At 37.8% G+C, this 20,279-nt stretch overlaps 1 protein-coding gene across 1 annotated transcript; it reads left to right on the top strand.

Moving 5' to 3' along the window:
* The first annotated feature begins 682 nt into the window (after nt 1-682).
* HERPUD2 (HERPUD family member 2) lies at nt 683-18,892 on the top strand. The gene is given in 9 exon segments (XM_010219178.2): nt 683-916; nt 5,177-5,254; nt 8,573-8,686; nt 10,840-10,997; nt 15,764-15,886; nt 16,239-16,310; nt 16,312-16,560; nt 17,818-17,932; nt 18,343-18,892. Coding segments are annotated over 9 exon segments (1,218 nt in total). The 5' UTR covers nt 683-769; the 3' UTR covers nt 18,505-18,892.
* The last annotated feature ends 1,387 nt before the right edge of the window (nt 18,893-20,279 follow it).

Below are 20,279 nucleotides of genomic sequence, written 5' to 3'. Positions count from 1 at the left end.
GCCTTGCATAGGCGGCACTGCCTTTCTGGGGGCCATTTTCCCTGGCACCCTCCCTACGCTATCATCACGAGACACAGAAGAAAACAAAAACAAAAAACAAACAAACAAACAAACAAAAAAAACCAAAAAAACCCACACATTTCAAAACGCCGGAAACCGTTTCTGACTACAGATTTGTTTATTTCCCTTCCCTTTCTTCAGCGTTCACCAAGCAAAACGCCACGGAACAGCGCACAACCCCCAACAGGCACCTCCACTACCAATGGCCGCAGCCTCCCCACCACCAACGGTCGCGGCAGCCCCGCCCCGCCGCGAGGCGCATGCGCCCCGCGCCGCGCCCCGCGGCGCCCCCCAGCGGCGCACGCGGGAGCCGCCGCGCGGGGGAGGGAGCCGCCGCTTCCGGTCTCCATTTTACGCGAAGCGGCTCGGCGGGTGGAGGTCGCGGTTGCGGTGGTGGTCGCGACTCGGGCGGGCTCGTTCTCGGTACCGCGCTGAGCCTCTTCTCTTTTCTTCTTTCCTGCTCCTCGTCCGTTGCTGCGGGCCGGTGGCCGCGGCTGTTGGGCTGGGGGGTGCCCGTGTGCGACGAGCTAAGGCGCCCCCCATCTCTCTGCGCGTCGCCCTGAGGGAGGCCGCAGGAGCGAGCGCCGCCATGGGCTCCCCCAGCGCGGCCGGGGAGGTTGTGCCCGCGGCCTGAGGCTGCCACCAGTGCCCAGAGGCTCCACGTCCCCCGGGGAGCCGCAGTGGGGCACAGGCCACCCGCGCCAGCAGCATGGACCAGAGCGTCGTGGAGCACCCGGTGACCCTCGTCATCAGGGCTCCCAACCAGAAATACACGGACCAGACCATCAACTGCTTCCTGCACTGGACGGTGGGCAAGCTCAAGTGTCACCTCTCCAAGGTCTACCCCAGCAAGCCGGTGAGTTGTCGGGCTTGTTGTGAGGGCTGGCGTTGCGGTAATTTCTGGGCCGGCCAACTGTATTAGTGCTATGTACTCCTGAAAATAAATAAAGAAGATCTTCTACTTCTGAAGAACTGTGTCTGTGGAGGTAATGGTTTTGTGTACCCACTCAATCAGGAAGTACCAGTAGCCACCTCTTTCATATACTTTAGAAAGAACATGGTTTAATATCCTGAAGGGTGGTAATGCTGCAAACACTTATTAGATGCTATGTTAGTTTTCCTTAAGAACTGGATTTTAAGTATCTTACCTGAATTTACTACTGATTTCTGTAAATGCAAGGATTCTGTCTAAAATAATCACGGTGCTTATGTGATACTACTGAAAATAAGGTGACTTTAATGAGCTCACTGAGCATGGAACAGATAGATTATTCTTAGTATTATTTGAAACCTGAGGTTGAATAAGCTCTGCAAAAATCTTTTCCTTGGGAAGCCTGTTTGTCGAGGTTGTGCTGAAAACTGCTATGCTGTCAGTTTTTTGCATACTTCTCTGACAGTTTCAAGTTTGGAAACTCTGTTAATGCAGAAATCTACTCTGTTTCTTCACTGCGGAAAGTAAGCTTCATTTCTAAGCTCTTTCAGCTCTAAAGTTGAGGATTAAAAAGGCTATGAAAGAAACATACTGCTGTAGAAAAATCAGAACGTACCTCTTTGGAGTGGCAGTTGAACAGAACAGTATATTTGTTTGCTTTAAGGAGAATTTGTTCCAGGAAACTACAAGGGAGGCAGTAACTTTGCTTTCACGTTGCAGTATGATGTGAGGCTTGAACCTTGCTTTAGAAAACATCAAGCAAAGGTTGCATTTGTATTGTAAACGCTAAACGTTCACCCAGTTCTATGGAAGAATTAGCATTGTTATTTCCTTTTGAAAAACACTTCATAGATAAATAATAAGTAGCTCTGTGTTTGGAAGGGATTCATTTCAGAGAGATCAGGAAAAAACAGTCTCTGGATACACTGGAGGTCTGTTAACCTGTAGTATTTAAGAACTTGTGGATTTAATTACTGCTGTCAGTAATTCTGTCTTCAGGGAGCCTGTCCACTTTAAAATAAACAAATACACAATTTCACTTATTCTTCCCTAGAATTTCCTCCAGAAAAATGCCTGCATGTATTTAACTGCTAGTTTTCTGACTTATCCTGTTATCTTGCCCAAGTTTTGTTTCAGAAAGAATTATTAATGAATGAGAGACTTTTATGTTTCATTGTAGGTTTTAAACAACCAATTGATGTTAGACTTCAATTTTCTGATACAACTTCCTTCTGTTGGAAATTGATCTATTCCTCCATAAGTTTGTCATGATTAAAACATACCTTGGTAGTTCAGAATCCTCAAAATTATTTGGGTTTTGCATTAAAGATGGGTAAGTTCTGTCACTAATTCAGATTTAATTTGTGTTTATTGTCCTTTAATTGGATTTAAGCACAGTATTTTGTTTTGTAGAATCTCTCAAGTTAAAAGTGAGTAATAATGTTGGAAGGGAAGTAGTGTTTTATATATGTGATAGAACTGAAAAGCTTATTTTTGGCTTGATTTGACTTTATTTTTGACCAGAGTCTTACTGTTCTTTCCAAGTCTGTTTAAATTTTTGTGCTGTTAGGAGCCTTTTTTTAAAAACCAGAACAGTGTCAGAGGCTCGTCAGCCAAATTGCTACGCTCCCTGAATGCAGTAAGTCCTGGAAATACCTTCTGTTACTGTGCTATTTTAAAAGTGCCAGCGTATGTCAACTCGCAGCTGCTATGTTTTGCTATGCACTTCTGTTAAGGTAGTATTTTTCTCAATAAATAAATTCAGGATAGCTCTAAATGCTGTATTTGGATTTACCAACTTTTAAGAACATGCCTTGAGAAAAGGAGCCAGTTAAAGTACACAGATGAGCAGTTATGCTTTGAGGTAGTTGTGTGTGTTTTTACCGGATTAACATGTAAAAAATGATTTAGCTAAATATGCATAAACTCCAGTCAAAGGTACATTTAAATCTGCTTAATAATTACTAATGTTGATGTAGTTACTCTACAAAGTCACTGAACAAACTAGGTGGGTTTAAATTGATACTAAATGGTTTTGTGGACATTAGCTAAGCTTGGCATTAAAATCAACTGTCCTAACTTTTTTTTTTTAAGAAAACCTTGAAAATCGATCTGTGTGTCTCAGTTAGGCAGATCTTGCATTAATCAATGCATCGATTATGCCCATAAATGTCAACTTAAAAACTTGCTGTTTTTCACTTCTTTTAGTACCATGCATAGTTCTAACCAGCTGTTGTTGTTTACATTTCTAATGCCTGTGGGAGAGTAGCAGACAGACTTGGTAACCAAAACAGTAGCTGTCCTGTCACTGAAACTAAGGATAGCTCAGAGACATCTATGGATACAGAGGAGATTGCTGGATAAGGTTAGATTTGGTGTCCTTAATAATATTCTGAGCATAGTTAACTTGGATCAAGCATTCAGAAGGACTATCGCTTGAAAAAATGGGGGGGGGGAAGCTTAATGAAATTATTTCTCAACTTAAATGTGACTTTTGACTTAGGAAAGATGGTTTCTAGATCATATCTCAACTATGAGCTCTTAGCTTCAGGTTATAGAATCATTGTATGACTTTGCCTCTGAAAATGGGCCATTCTCCTCTTAATAAAAAGAAAATTACAACTGTTTCCATCCCACTGGAGCATTTCAGTATAGCAGGGAGCATATTGCTCCTTGAGGCAGAAGGTGTGGTAGGGAAGCTTTTCTGGCAGAGGATGAGTTGAATACCTTAGGGTATGTGCAAGTTAATCTGTTTTCGCATATATCACCTCTTCTTCCATCTGCATTTAACGCCTGCCCCAGAATTCCAGGTTGGCTTTCAACTCTGAGTTCCAAGTGATAATTCCTGCAGTGCAGTTGGGTATTTCTGTTGCATAGGGAGGACTATAGTTTTAAGACCTCTTCTTCCCCCATTAAGATCCCTGTCTCAGTGTGATATACAGTGTTCACAGTTCACCTTTGCTTCTGTGCTTACGTAGGAAGCTCAGTTGCATTACATAGGGCTATGGAGTAGTCTGCTCTGAGGGGTCAGTTTAATCTAGCCCTTTCTTATCTGTGAGATAGATACTTGAATAGTTTTGGAGATGATATTTAATTATATGGGAGAGAGAGGGAAGTTTCTGTATAAGATACTGCAAGAAAAGAATCTGAATTTGCCCATGCAAGACCTTGTGTTGCAAGTAGGCAAGCAAGACAGCTCTACCTATTCCCTTATTTTGAATAATATTATTAGGATTTTTTTTTTCATACTTATCATAGTTTAATTAATCTCCACAGAAGCAATCTCAGGACCCCAAAATGTGGTTTCTGAAACTTTTCATCTGATTCTGCTGATTGTTTTGAAACAAGTTTCTTGGTTATAAATGTCAAGGCCTTCCGTAATTTTGGTTCATGCTAAAAGTTTCAGAGAATGGGGAAGAACATAGAAAATTGTTCTTCAGTATAAGCAAAGTAGTTTCATTCTATGTGTGGCACATTAATTACGCGTTGTTTAAAGTTGTGTATTTAATCATAAACAAAAGTATGAATTTGGTTTAAAAACAAACAGAAAACCTGCCAAATGGTCTATGTGCCTTTTCTAATTCTCAGAGTAGCCATAAATCCTTCTAGTAAAATGACCATACTGGGGGTAGTTGAGGAGGAGTGGAATCAGCCAATATATGTAGCTCTTGTGTTTGCAGAGTTACTGTGAATCTGCAGATTATTGCAAGGAGAAAATGTGTCAGGACTTCTGTGAAAGTGCTGGTGGTTGTTTTTTCTTTTGTTTGTTTGTTTGTTTCTTTTGGAGATAGGGAGTACCCTGCAGAATAAAGGGGTGGGAGAGAAAGAGGAGATATGTAAGACATGGTATGGTGGGTAAATTCTTCAAATACTTGTCACTGCTAATGCATGTCTGTTCCACTGATATTAGGCTAGATTTCTTCTAGGATTTGATTAGGCCAGCTCCCTCTTTCAGCACGTGTGTCAGTTACGTGGTGGTACTTTTCACAACACTGGTGCTAAGTGCATAATTGCAAAAGCTCTTTCAGATATAACTTGAGAGTTGGACTTGAAAAGCCTTTGAAATGTTTTTAAGGCTATAATGTTTGGAATTATGAGGTATTTTCTCATTTGCAAATGTTATCTCTAGCTCTGTATCTGTACAGCTGGAAAAACCTAATTTTCTTTCTTTGTCCCATCTCCTAGCCTACAAAGGATCAGAGACTGGTGTACTCTGGCAGATTGCTTCCTGATCATCTTCAACTGAAAGATATTCTCAGAAAAGTAAGCCTTATCAACACTGTATAATACCTGAGCAAAAACAGGTTTTGGAAAATAGGAATCTAGGTTTGCATCATTAACTTTTATTTTTCATTGTTGTATTAAAACTGAACTTGTTCCCAGCCAAATAATGTTTTTATGTTCTGGAATATGTATTTTCAAGTATACCTTGGTTGTAGCACAGCAGTATTTGAAGTATCTGGGTATATAAAAGTACATTTCATTCTGAAATCCAGGGAAGGATTTCCATTGGTGGGAGAGGGAGTAGAATATGCAAGTCCTAAATAAGAGATATGTAGCACAGAATGTCTTTTTTGGATAGTTCCTACTATGACTTAAAACAGAACTAGCTAACAGATCTGTTTGCTTGAAATACTATTTTATTTCCTGGATTTATATCCAAGAATTCACATTAAAAATAGGACTTCTGTAAGCAAACTAAAGGTAATAAGTTTATATGTGAAAACTAACTTTTAAATTCCTAAATGCTTTAGCTGGGAAAGCTGTTTGTTAATCTGGCTTAATTTTTTTCATGTTCGTAGAAGTTTGTTGCTATTTCCCATTTTGTTATTTTGCTGTCATCTTGTGGTGGGGCGGAGGGTGGGGGAGGAGGGGAGAGAGGAATTAGTAATTTAATTTTGCTTTCTTTAGGCAACATGCAGATTAAATCCAAATCCTAAATACATATGTTGCCCAGTGCAGGAAATACTCAAATATATGTACCTAGTTCTCATCTTGAGCCAATTATGTGGGAACACTGCTACTAAGAGATGGAGATTTCATCAAGTTATTAAAATCCTTAATAGTATTATCAAATAAGATGATGTTTATTGCACATTACCAAGGATTGTGTAAATTTCAAACTTTGGTAGAAGAAAGCTTAGTGCATTATGTGAATAAGCTTTAAACCCTTTTGTAAGGAGATGGGGATGCATTAATAAATATATTTTCAAAATATTTCACGTCCTAAAGCAATCACCATTTTTTAATCCTGTAAAATATGTAATCTCTGTAATACAGTATCAGAGAGATGATGGTGGTTTTATTTTTTATTATTGGTGCTAAAATTAATATATAGACTCCTTAGAGTGGGTTACATTTCGTATTCTGTGTGCACAACTTTTGCAGAAGAACAATGCTTTGTAGAACTCAATCTACTACAAAGTGGGCAACTACATCAGCCTCTTCATATTTATTGGGGTTGTTAAGAGGAATCTTAGGTACAGTGTGTAGTGACTAATGCTGTTTTTTCCTTTTTAATCTCAATTTTGAAATTGGGTCTTACTATTTTGGGTTTAACTGATTAGGATAAATAATTGAAATTGAGTGTTTTTTAAAAATGAACTATTGCCAACAAGCATGCATCTAGTACCACTTATAGATTTACATATGAAAATGCCTTGCTAACTTATTGCAAACTTAGTTTTGCTTATTTAGGACAAAATGTCCAAATCACCTAAGCTCAGTTGGCTTGCTTACAATAGAGTAATTTTAGGAAGCGAGTTCAAACTTTGCTTGTGTATTAAAGAAGAGGCTTGCCTAACTAATGTCTCCCTCGTTTACTTTGCAGGGGAAAGGTTTTATTTTTTTTTTGAAGCATTTTAATAGCTTGCTTTTAATGGCCTTCAGTTTAGTTAAAGGACTTAAATGAGTTTAGGAACACATTCATCCCTCTAATTACAGTGGTAAAGATCTGTGGTGGAAAAAGAAGAGTTCCTTCTGCGTAATTTTTTAAGAGTTTCTGGAGAAAAGATAGGAGAAAAGGTTCTCTGCCATGTATTTCCTACTTGATTAGTGATAAATTCCTGTTTCCACCTGAAGATACTGCAAATATCTCTGGAATTAGTTCTGTGATACTCACTTTTTGATGTTGAGTCATGTTGTTTAGCTGTTACAAAATATTTGAAGTCTGTAAGTCTGTAGATGATCTCCAACACATTACGTATGAGTAAAAATATATCACAATAAATGAGCATCCTCTTTAGTAAAGTTGTACACTTTAAGCTTGCAGGTAATTTGTCTAGCTTGCTTTGTCTGTCCAAGTGGTTTAAGTTTTTTTTTTTTCTCCAGACATAAGGTAATTTAGTTAGGTTAAAGACTTTGTAAATGATCAGAATGCTGTTCAGATGTGTTTGGTGCTCTCTGATCACTGGCCAGTTAGAAATTAGTTAGTGTTACATTTAGTGAAACAGTGAGGTTATGCTTGGGTGTAGGAACAAATTATGTCAAAGAGTAAAATGAGCGTGGATGCGGATAGGCTATGCTATCAAGAATACAGAATGTGGTACGAAAGCAGTTGTACAGTTTTCTTTGTTCCCAGAAACTCATCCTTAAGTTGGGCCTAGAGGTGTGTGGCATTTTTACCCCCTTTTTTTTTTTTTTAAAGTGTTTCTAAATGTCTTATTTAAAAACTGGAGCCTGACTGTGTGCCACAATGCATGACTTGAAGGCGACAGGTGGTTTTTTAAAGTTGGTGTGTTTTCCTTGTTGCTCCCTCTTCCCCAACCTCACCCGTTGGTGTACTGCAGAAGGTGCAGTGTGCACTTTAAATACACAGTTGTTGCAGTGGTCATATAAGCAACATGCATGTTGATGTAAGCAGTGTTCTCACTTGATACAATGAAATAGATGTAGACTATCAAGTTGTTAGAGCTCCATGTTTGGAAAACAGCTTATTCCAGAAGAATTGCCACGGGCTGGTCACTTGCGTGTTGACTTGGCTTCATATAGTGCTACTAGTTCCCTTCCTTCCTTTCAAGTATTTTGGAATATGAGTCATGTACAGCGCTTCAAAAGGGTCAGTTTGAGACTAGCTTAGAGTGGAATGAGGTGGAACGAGCAGCTGTTTTGTTTTTTTTTGTCTTGGAATGCTCTTGGTCTTTTAGCTTCTGAACTGTTATTATTACTTCTATTATTATTATTTTTTACTCTGATGCATTTATTGAATAACTCTCCTTCTTAAATTTAAACACAAATGTAAGCATCTTTAAGGGAAGAGTTGAAATTTTCATAAATATTTTGATACAGAGTAGAGCTTGGGCTTCCTCATGTGTCTCCATGTTGTCTTCTATTAAATCGGCCAGCAGTTTTAGGGAAAATTGAATTTAAGCGAATGTTCAGTGTAGACAACTGTTAAGAAAACATGTTTTGAAACACTGGACTTCTGCTAGATTTAATTTTGCTTTGTGATCTCTTCATTTTGTGTAACTTTTTTTCACTGATTACAAACTTAACTTTGAAAGAGGGTGTTTAACGAAAGCTTTGACTTACGAATTTCAAACATCTGTTTGCTTCAGCTCTTCAATTTTCTTTGATCTTTAGCAAGATGAATATCATATGGTTCATCTGGTGTGTACTTCCCGGACACCCCCAAGTTCTCCAAAACCCAGCAGCAGTAGAGAAGATCATGGAGCTTCAACAACCAGCAATAGCTCAGTGAGTTTGTTTCATACACAGGACATAGATTTCTTCTACCCTGAGGATGCATTCCAGTAATTTCTCTTAATTTTTAAAATTTGATGGTAAAATAATATGATGAAAATAAAGCATGTGACTGCATTTGTACAATTGGACTTAATGATTAAAAGGTGTCCTTTTAAATGCAACATTTACTCATTGTAACACAATTATGTTTATTGTGTGATAAAACACACTACTTTCCCTAAGCTACTCTCTAATTTTTAACACACTTTTTCTGGAACAGTATGATTTTTATTTCTCTCCCTTTTCCCATATCCTAAGCAGAAATTGAGCAGTTGATTCAGACTTTTTTTAAAATTTCAAGTTCTTGTTTTATGCAAATCAGTTTTTACACAAGAGAGCAGTCCAAGTGTGGGAAAGGCAGGTGGGGCTTGGCCACCATTCATTCTGCATGGCAAGAGTTGGCCAGTACTTGGGTTGTTTCAGAGTAGTCATAGTGTCTGTAGTCTGTGAGGCGATGAGGATTAGAAATATTTATACATATAATATATATGTATAAAAAAACTTACAAAATCTATTATATATATTTATTGTTATTAGGTCAGCTGTTTACCAAGTCCTCTTGTTCTTTGTGTTATCACTCCTCTAACAGCAGTGCAGCTAATATTTCTGGTGAATTGTTCCTCATTACTGTGATTCTCTAGGCTTCTTTGAGAGGTGACAGTATCACTAAGTAACCCTTGAATGTTAGTCAAAAGTGAATATGTACAAGGCTGTTGTAGGTATTTTTGTTTGTGTTATTTTGATTATCAGCATCCAGGCCCATTTTTTTCCAGTAATAGGCTGACTTTGTCAGTTTTTCTGTTGTTAGAGTACTGTTTGGCACCACTACGTTGGAAGCATGAGCAGTTTAAGCAATAGTAGAGAGTGGATAGTGGTTACATCTTCTTTCCAGAACTATGCAATAGTATGCAAAGGACAAAGGGGGCTTCCTTTGTCGCTATTTGATTGCCATGTAAGTGAGATATAAGTGATGTGTTTAAGAGGCTGTATACTAATGATTGCCTAAAATGGTCAGTAATACACAGTGCTAAATTCTTAATGCTTTGAAGGTAACAATTCCAAAGTATATATGCCCTTTGTTCTTCCATCTTTTTTTTTATTTTTTCCCCCCCCCACAGTCTAGTAGTAAATTTTTCTTGTTTTCCTTTGTAGGGCAAATGTGATATGGATGTCTTAAGTAATTGCAGCTCCTCATTTCCCGAGTTGTCAAAGTTGAAGAGGATTTTCTACTGAATAAACATTACAGTAACGCTTAGAAATAGGATTTGGGGATTTATTAAAATTGAAACAGTGCATCTTATTGGCAAAACTGTAGTCCAGTTATGATGACAAGTCATCGAGGAGGGCCAGCTGTTGCTCTGCTTCCACATACAAGTATCTAACTTGTAAAGCATTGAGTATCTGAAACATACTTTCATTTATGTTTCTGGGAGCTGAAGTAGTTTCTAGCTGTTGCCCTATTCTTTAATCCGGGTGCAGTCAGTTGGACTAGAAATTTGGATTGAGCAACTGTTAAAGTGAAAAGGATAGTGATGACTATAAGGGTAGGATGGGAAACTGAATGCAAGGGCAGAGGAAGGGGAGCTTTTGAGCCACTGCATGACTGCATCCTCTGAATGTAAATCTATAACCTGAGGTTGCAGTTACTTGAATGATGATAGCTACTAGAAACTTTGCTGCTGCTAAATATTCTTTGGATTAAGCTCTAGTTTGATCAAGCTTTTTGGAACTTTGTCCCATGACTTGTGGTTTTCTCTGGGAGGTGTGAAGTGTTGAGTCTTCCTGTAAATTTCCCTTTATTGTACGTGCACCCAAATGCAGTTTTGAATTTTTGTTTTAACTATAAGCTTTCCAGAGCCAATTAAAACCCTACTAAACTTGTCTATTACTGTGTTGCTTATGTACACAGTTCAATGCATTGCAAAACATAAAGCAAATGGATTTTTAAGACTAAGCAGTTAACTCTCGTGACTTTGGCCAAAAACCATCCTTTCTCCCTTCTCTCTTTCTTCCATGCTCACTTGCACGTGCACCCTCGCGCGCGCCTTCTCTCTCTCTATGTGTATGTGTACACACACAAGTATACACATTTTCTTTGTTTAAAGAACTTGGACCATTCTGGATCAACCAGTGCCTCAGCCACAAACCAAGAAGCTTCGTCTACATCTTTGAACACTAGTGCAGATGGAGTGAGACATCGTCATCTTCCACAAGCACAAAGCAATCCCATACCAAGCCACCAGTTCCCTTATTTAATGCAAGGGTAAGTAAGATTGAAATAATCCTAAACTCTTTGATACACTTTAAAATATTTTTAGATGTTCAGTTACAATTAAATTTCTTTGACAGTACACAATAATTTGACTACTTCATTTTGAATACTATTCTGTATTTAGAAATTCATTTTATATGAGTGTTAATGTTTTTAGCCAGAAGTCAGTCAGAGAATAAGTGTTTTGGGGGCACCCCTTTCAAGCTGTTTTTTATTTTATTTCATGTTTTCTTTTGTACAGTTGTAATATATTACGAAGTGCATCTATGATATAAATAATTGATTGCTTTTGGCCACCTTTTCTATTCTGTTGTATTTTAGTATCGTCATTAAGACTAAAAACTTACCAGAATATCGTGGTTCTTAGTTTTTGCTATATAAGAGCTTGTAACTCTTCACTTCTTGTCCATGTTGGATTTAACAATAGAAATGATATGCAGGAGTTCTGAGTAACTGTCAATCTACAACAAAATTTTAAAGCATTTGTACAGCTCACATAACAGAATAAAATGTAGCGAGTGTACTTTTCTGGAATAAATCCCTTATATTGCGACTTCTAAGGTGTTTTTTTTTTGTTGTTTGTTTGTTTGTTTGTTTTTTGTGAAGTTAAAATGCAGCTTTAGGAATTTTTAGCCTGTGCAACTTGTACAGCTTCTTAAACATTCTTGTTTCTTTCAAGGGGAAAAGAGAAAGGTAGCACATTCTGATTTGATAGCTGTAGATAGCTTTAGAGCCCTCAGGGGACACTTTCAGTATTCTGTTCTGAAAAGGTATTTGCCCAGTCCTGTGTAGTTTCAAGTGATTTTATTTATGTACTTGTTTGGCAGGGAGTGGAGGTAGAGAATGTCAAAAGAAGCAAACAGATTAATGATTAATTCTGTCCCTAGAAAGACAGTAATTGGCAAGATCTGTTTCAATTCAGTTGCTCTCTTGTTAAAGTTTAATGTACTATTTACTAGTCTTACCTGCTACATTTGGTCCTTAATTGTTTCAAGCCCTTTTTACTATTTACATGAAACTCATTCTTTGCTGGAAGCAAATCACCTTTGCAGTGGCAGGAGCACTTGTATTATTCTGACCACTGTCTTTATGAAGTAGCCTTTTCAGTTCAATGCTCTCTACCTGTTGGATGCATCTCTCTCCTTGTCCTGCATTGCTGCTACCTGTATTTCAGCATTAATAAACCTTGACGCATCGCTGAGGACAGGGAAATCTAACTTGAATATAATCTACTTGCAGAAGAGACGTGTTAGGAACAGTTGGGACTAGAAGCTGAAACGTTGGTTGCCTGATGGATTTTTCTTTTATTGTTCCATGACTAAACATTCTCTTATTATAGCAGCTTGATGTACTGTAGACTCTACTGATCCAAAAAAAAATCTCCAGATACTTGAAAAATGTATGTAAGGTTTAGTCTTAAGTGTTTTGCAACGCTTTCATTAGTAACAGCAATTTGTACAAATAGGTAATCCAAATGTTAGATAGTGTGTGTATGTTTGTTGTTGTTACCAAGTTTGTGTGAATCAACTATCTGGGAAAACAGGTGGTTAAAACTAATTCCTTGTTAAAATATTGTAGAGAAATAGATTGAGAGTTGTATGTTGCTTTGAGGCTTTTGTGTGCTTTTGAAAAAAGCACATATTTGAGATGGGAATGTGGAAGTACTTTATATTTCCACTAAGCTGTGTCCTCTGGACTTAGCTGAGGCTCAGAAACTGGGTACAAATGCAGAACACACTCAATCTTGAAGTGGTTGAGCTCAATCTTGAAGTGGCTTACCTTTCAGATTAGAGAATACTTGAAAGAAATAAACGATGTGGCAAATCAATGCAGCAGCATCTCTTGTCGATGTGAGCAGCCCCCCTAATAAAGCTGTTGAGAACATAAGAGGTTGCATTGGTTGGAAGTGAGCAAGAGAACGTGTTGGCAGCACGCAGTGGGGTATGGCACACTCATACTGGCTTTGCTTCACTAGTAGCCTTTGTTTGCTGCATGTATGTTTTTAAAGTAGGAAATATGTTTTCAGTATTGAAATAGCATTTAAAGCTGATGTCCCGGTCTTGTATGTGGCTGATGAGATTAATGAGATAACTCTTCCTGGGTCAAAATAATTAAACAAATAGAGCGATGAAAAAGACAGAAACTTGTAAATTGGAATAAAAAGATTTTTTTTGTTCCTCTTGTTAGTGGTGTGTACCATCTTTATTACGATGCCAGGTTTTAACTATAAAATATTAGTGTGTTTTAAAACTTTACCTTGTAATGAATGTTAACTCATTTTAGGATTCTTCCATATGGCCATGAATTCTGGGATTTTTAGCCATTTAAGTCTTAGTGTGCCTTTTTCTTCCCAGAATATTCTAAAGCTGCCTCTGCGTTTGAACCTTAAATCTGTTTTCTGGCTTGATTGTCTGCACTGCTTTGTTTTCCATCTTTAGAATGCCGGTGTCTGCCCAGTTTGCTTCCCTGCTCTTCTGCTGTTGCTGCCATTCTCTTGAAATACTGTGGTTCCTGCCTGTTTCTCCTCCTCCTGTAAAAAAGATGAGAAGAAAGCATGTGCCGCTTTCCCTTTTCTTCTCAAAGCAAGCTAACACTCTTTGGAGAGGCTCTTTTCACTGAAATGCCTTATATTTGGAGTTGCTTCTGAACTCCAAAAGCAAATTTAATAGCCTGACAATTGTAATAGCTATATGATTTACACTATCTTCCTTATTATGATTTTTGATGCACACCTCTCCACTATTTAGCGTTCTGATGTAGACACCAGTTCTTTTGACACTGATGTGTGTCCTCCTTAATAGTAGCACATTTGGAAAAGACTCTTGCTTCTTAAATAGTCACACCACCTAGAAGATCAGTTTTAAAAAAGAAAAAAAAGTCTTTTGGTGTGTGTGTGTGTGTGTATCTATGTGTGTGTTTGAACGTGAATGGAAAGAACAGGACATATGTGGAGTATTCTTGCTTGACCACTTTTTGTTCTGTGTTTTATCCTTAAGCTGTGAGACGTTGAGATAACAACTTCAGAAAGAATTTGGAAGAAAGTGGGGATTCAAATCCTGTATTTTTAGAAGACTGTTTGTGAGGGAGAGCTCTTAGAATAAGCCTCTCAACTTTTATTGAACTGCTTTCGGCAGTTTTAAAGGAAAACAACCCTAAAATCTTTATCTGATCAGAAGAATTGCTAAATTTCTGCATAACTTGCTATACCAAATTCTTAGGTTTTAGCACTGTCTTTCAGTGTCTGAACTGGAATAAAATTTGTGTTGGAACAGTGAACCTGCTTGTTCTTATCCCAGACCATAAACCACCTGCTTGAAATTGAGTGAAAAGTGATTTGTCACAATGTGGTGCTCAAAGCCTACATGAAATATTTCAATTGTCTTTACATTTTGAGAGCCAAGCTAAGTGTCAGTATCTTATGAGGAATAAGACTCCTCTAAAATTTGTAGCACTTGTCAGTTTCGGGGGATGCAGCAATCATAAGTGTGCTTTTCATTCTTCAATGGGAGCTTTTTAGCTTTACTGCTCAACCATGTTAACTTTGCCAAGAATTAGTCACATCAGCAGGGCTACCAGTTCACTCTTGCAGTCTACAGAAGAAACGTAGAATATCACTTGTTACCATCTCATTTTGTGTGCGTGATGCTATGGAAGTAAGTTTTTTGAAGAAGACGACGACAATTATTTTAAGACATGTAATGACTAGAGAAATAAATGTTTTTTTTTCGTTGTTGCTCTTGTTTTTTTTTTTGCATTTTTTTTTTTAAAGCAGAGATCACAGAGTTGCATGGCTGGCTTTTGTCCAGAATTGCAATGAAATAAACATCTTTTCATATATGAGGGAAACAGATTTTCATGCCTTCCTCCCGTCTTGTTTTCTGGGCATGTTTCATATATCTGGATGCCTGGTAGACTAATGAAATCTCTTGGTGATATCTTTGCAGGGAGTTCCTTACTTAGGGAACAAGTGTAGCCCACAGTGCAGTTACAGCAGTCTCAGTTTTTGCTGCCTGCAGCCTGAATAAGCCTTTCTTCATGCTTTATAAAACTCTCATGCTGTCCTGAAAGATGTTCAGGTTTACTACAATTTACTACATGAAAGTTTTGGGGGAAAGAGTTGGAAATCTTGCCAAAATCATGCTGTATAGTCTAGGAAATAAGAGAGGCTAGAGGAAGTTTAAAAGCAGACTAAGCTAAATCTACCACCTATGTAGGAGCTATCTCTCTCTTGCATGTCAATTTGTGGTAACAGCACCTAGGGTGGAGAATCCCTTGCGCACAAAATAGCGGGTGAGGGGAGTAATGCTCAACTGTGGCGTTCAGAAGCTGTAGGTCTCGATGTCCTTGATCACTGTAGTGCTGTTTCAAAAAGCTATGGAAGCTAATGAGTTTCACATTTGTAGCTCCTGCAGTGCCTTTAAGGAGTGACCTCTGAACATAAAAAGTACTTATGGAAGAATTTCTGCAGTTGCAAACAAAATCTTGTTGGACTTCTTGTCTGGAGATGTAGCTATTAAGAGAGTTCTAAATACAAAAACACATATGCTTTATGTATAGAAATAAGTTTTTTTTTTTTTTCCATAAAAATGAAGTACTGTTGGAATGGGTTGGATGTTGTCCTTATATGTTTTCAGTTATGCTGAAATTGCACTGTTGTAGGAGAACAAATAAGAAAAAATGCTACCTTATTTTTAATACTACTGCATTTTTAAAATGTGACAGTTATTAAAAATCATTGTTTTTCCTTTTATATATAGCAATATAGGCAACCAATTTCCAGCCCAGGGTGTTCCTGCTGGATTTCCTATGTACCCTGCATTCAGTCCCTTACAGATGATCTGGTGGCAACAAATGTATGCGCGTCAGTACTACATGCAATAGTAAGTTGTTTTGTGCGCTGTCTTGGAGAGTCCTGAGATGCACTTTTGAAAAGAGGGTATTAAAAACTGACATGTTGCAGAATGTCGGCTCCTTTCTTTGTGGCTGGACTGTTTTATGTGGCTAAAATTTGTCCATCGAACTATAAAATCTGGTTTTGGTTTGAAATTAAATGAATGTTTTTAAAAGCAAAGATAGAGAAAAGTACATTTTGTTTTAACCCTGTAATACATCTGGGTTTTTGTTTGTTTGTTTGTTTTGTTTTTCAATTGGTGCAGAGAAGAAGACAGAGTAGGTTTAAATGCAGTGTTCTGTGTTTTTTGACTAACCAGTTTTATATTTAATTTTTTTTAGCCAAGCTGCTGTTTCAGCCCAAGTGACTTCCAGCACCGAGCCCATGAGATCTGCAGTTGCCCAGGCTGTAAATTCAGAGCGTGCCGCTGCCAACGAGGCCAGCAGCGCCCAATGCAGCCGCCCAGGAGAACAGGCCTGGGAACGCCAACGTCCAGATGAACGCGCAGGGAGGGCCCGTGGTGAACGAGGAGGACTTCAACCGGGACTGGCTGGACTGGATGTACACGTTCTCGCGAGCGGCCATTCTCCTCAGCATTGTCTACTTCTACTCTTCCTTCAGCCGCTTCGTCATGGTCATGGGAGCCATGCTGCTCGTTTATTTGTGAGTACAGCGGTTAAGGACAGCTCTCAGCCAGATACGTGGAGCATGCTGTTCGGGTATAACCCATTTCCACTACCCAAATACAGAATTTAAAGTACTGTGATTTTAAGGTATGGTACACAAATTTGAATTCCAAACAGATAAGCTGCTTTGAGAAAAGCTAGGTTTATTTGTTTCTCTCTCTCTCTCTCTCTCTCTCTTATTTATTTTTTTATTTTTATTTTTATTAGCTCAAAAGACTTTTACAGCATGTTGGGAACCATTTTAATCTCAACAACCTAAAGCACTGTTTTAGGTTATGAACAAATCTACATTTTTGAAACATAGACTTCTTTGATGGAATATAAAACCAAGGGCAAGGAAATTGTTTGTATAATTAATTCAGATCTGCTTACATAAACTGAAAATATTTAATGCTTGGATGTGAAGGGAAGATGGCAGAGCTAAACTCGCTGAGGCTTGTAAAAGTACAAGGTGTGTAGAGTAAATTATGTTGGGTAGAGTGCTACTCTAGTGCTGGGTACTAGACTTGCTAGCACTGCAGTGAGTAGAAAGATATTTTTACAGTGCGTGCTAGAGATCTATATTCTCTGCCCAGTTTTATTAAGAAATACCAAGTGTTCTGATCGTTTCATCCTACTTATGAGAATATCTTAATGATATGAGATGAAGTGGAAAATGGCTGTAATGCTTGATATTTTAGACACACCACTGATGTCTTTCCTTCACATGGCAGTCTTATCTTTGCAACATGAAGACCCTATTCATAAAAACTTTCTCTTTTTGATGCAAGTACAATAGTAGTTGAAATCAAAGTATAGATGTTTGAAAATGTAAGAGAGGCTTCTCCAAGAGGCTTCGAGCCTTGGCTTTGAATTTTTTTTCCCTCCGGAAAAATCAACTTTAAACTTTGAAATTTAGGACTACCTTGTGAAAGTTAATAGAACTTGGGCATTCAAAAATGGGGAGCACACCCCAGTAGATTCTATGTATGTCATCACCTAATCCTGGTAAACTTCTCATCTTTGAGGACAGTGGGCTGTGAGCTACACATCTTGAAACATGCGGAGAGTGACTATTCTTTCTTACCTGGATGAGTAAGAATCTTGCTAACTAGAAACACCACTTCCAAAAGAATTAATGCAGCCTCATTCAGTTGAAACTAGTTGAGGAACCTAGTACAGTAAGTAGCTGCAGCAGAAGATCTTTTCTTCCCTTCAGAAGACACATTTTCAACTGTTCTATTTTATTAACTAGACACCAAGCTGGATGGTTCCCCTTTAGGCAAGAGGGAGGCCAACAACAGGCAGCCAATAATGTGGAAGTGAACCGTGATGGGCAAAATGTAAATAATCCTGATCTTGAAGAGATGGTGAGTAGTAGCAGACATTTTTTGAGACTTCTCTGTTATATTGCAAAGTAACTGACTAGCTAGTTTTGCACTACCAATAGGTAGAACTGGAAATGAATAAAGCAATAAAGCTGGCAAATGCAGCTTTTTTTATAGTTCAGTGATGTTTGTTACAATGACTGGACAGAAAGTCAGCTTTCTAAAATAGCGCTGGCTCAACTGGAAAGGTCTCAGCATTGTCCCCAGTGCACGCTTTTTAATTATACAATAAATAATTCTCTTCAATGACAATTTTTTTTTTCCTTCATGCTAATTATTCCTCAGGGAGAGTCTTTTGAGATAAGTTATTTAATGCGGGGAAATACAGCTGTTAATTTATTTCAAGGCTCTGAAATGAAACAGTTGAATGGCTTCACTTTCTGTTTTTAAAGGAGCGACTTATGGATGATGGGATTGATGAAGACAGTGGAGAAGATGCAGGTGAAGATGCCAATACGGAGCCACATCCTGGATTCATGGCTTCTGCTTGGTCTTTTATCACCACCTTCTTCACGTCGCTCATCCCTGAAGGGCCTCCACAGGTTGGCAATTAGAGTGCAAGAGGAACTGTGCCAGGCAGCCTCTGTAGCCGTACGTAGAAGTGGAGCAGATTCTAGAGAGTGTTTTAAATACAGTGCAATTTCAGCAAAAGTATAAATTTCTTTTTGATCATGGTGTATAAAAATGTGTATTATTTTTCTTTTGACTTTCTCATGCATTGAATATTTTAAGCACAAGTGGACTACTAAATGCTTTCTTTAATATTCTTCTTTTTCTGAAGAACAAAATGTAAAGATATTGGTCTTCCATGTTTTATTTTAATTTCAAATGTGTATCACACTGAGACAAAAACTTGTACTTAGTCTGCACCATTTTCTCTTTAAAGAGCTGTTAAAGTATGAATGTTGACACTTTTCTGAGTACAATCTATTTGTCTGAGTAGCTTCAATGTATCTTGTGTTAGTTTAGTTAGGTATGAGTTTTTGTTTGGGATTTTGAGTTTGTCATTCCTAAAAGAATGCTGTAAACACAAGGATTACTTGCTAATGGCATGTCTTCATGCCACAAAATATACCAAGCCACTTCTCGTCTTAAGAAAACTAAAAGCCTTTTTTCCTGCAGTTACACTGTGGTTTCTTTAACTCGGAGATGTTTAACAGCTCTTCAAAGAAAATTAACAGCGAGATGAACCTTAAATGTTTGATATATACAGTACTTTTTAAAAAAAAAGATGTACCCAGGAAAAACATGTAAATTTTTTTTAATAAAAACTTATGGTAAATTTTTGGATGTTTATATGCATATTTGAATGCAAACAACTTCATAGTGCATCAGCAAGTATGAGGGTATAATTTGAAATCAGAATAAAGTTATGGTGGCATTACCTGTATCAGCTAAAGTGGTATATATTTGTAGTGGTGCACATACAATTACAAATATGATCTCAGTGTCAGGTTGGCTGTGTTCTTAAACTTCATTCACTTTTTTTCATTCTGTCTAAAATGAAACTAAAAAAATGAAGAGCTGTGCTTGATCCTGGAGCCTGATGTCTGGCAGTGACTTCTGAAGGTCTCATTCATTAAGATTCTAGTCCCACCACCGAGAAGTTATGTTTTGTGGGTTTGTGTTATTTTTTTTTTCTGTCTGTGGATTTCTGAAATAATTATGTCTTACTAATTATAATAGGTGCAAAGATTCTTTTAATACTGCCACTAAAAGTTTGTTCAGATATCTGATTTCAATGTACAGGGAAAACTTCTCAATTTTGAGTAGAAGAGTAAGCTTTTTGACTCACTTGCCTCTAGCTGCTAGAGCTCTGCAGTGAAGATTGAGGTTTTAAATAACATCAGTTTTATACTGTCTGAAGCATTTGTCAGGATTCATAGGCCTTGTTGAGATGTAAATTTTCAATTGGAAAAACATTTTTCAGTGGTTTGAATTTAAACGGATAGCTTAAATAAAATGTTTGAGTTGCTACATATTCTCATTTACAAATCTGGCAGAAGAGGAGAAATAAAAATGTAACTTCTAAAAGCATCAATTATTTTATTCCCCCACTAGGCAGCACTGATGAATAAATCACGCTGAATTATGCTTTTTGTCCCCTGCATTATTGTGGAGAATTACTCTCCATTTAGGCTCTCTTTACCACATGAGCATAGAATGTGTAGACCTTGTTCAAGAAATTTTGCCCTTTTAACTTGGACCCAATGTGACTAATATGTGAAAACCGTTACCGAATTGAGTTTTTACATGAATGGCACACAGTTGCCATCTCATATGTTGTAAGACTTCATTATCCCTAGAATTGCATTCAGCCTCAAAGGCT

This window comes from Tinamus guttatus, unplaced genomic scaffold (assembly GCF_059628265.1).
Source record: "Tinamus guttatus ecotype Peru unplaced genomic scaffold, ASM5962826v1 Tinamus_guttatus_pri_ptg000115l, whole genome shotgun sequence".
Lineage (NCBI taxonomy): Eukaryota > Metazoa > Chordata > Aves > Tinamiformes > Tinamidae > Tinamus > Tinamus guttatus.
The sequence above is the reverse complement of the archived record's forward strand: the minus strand, read 5'-3'. Positions and strand labels throughout refer to the sequence as shown.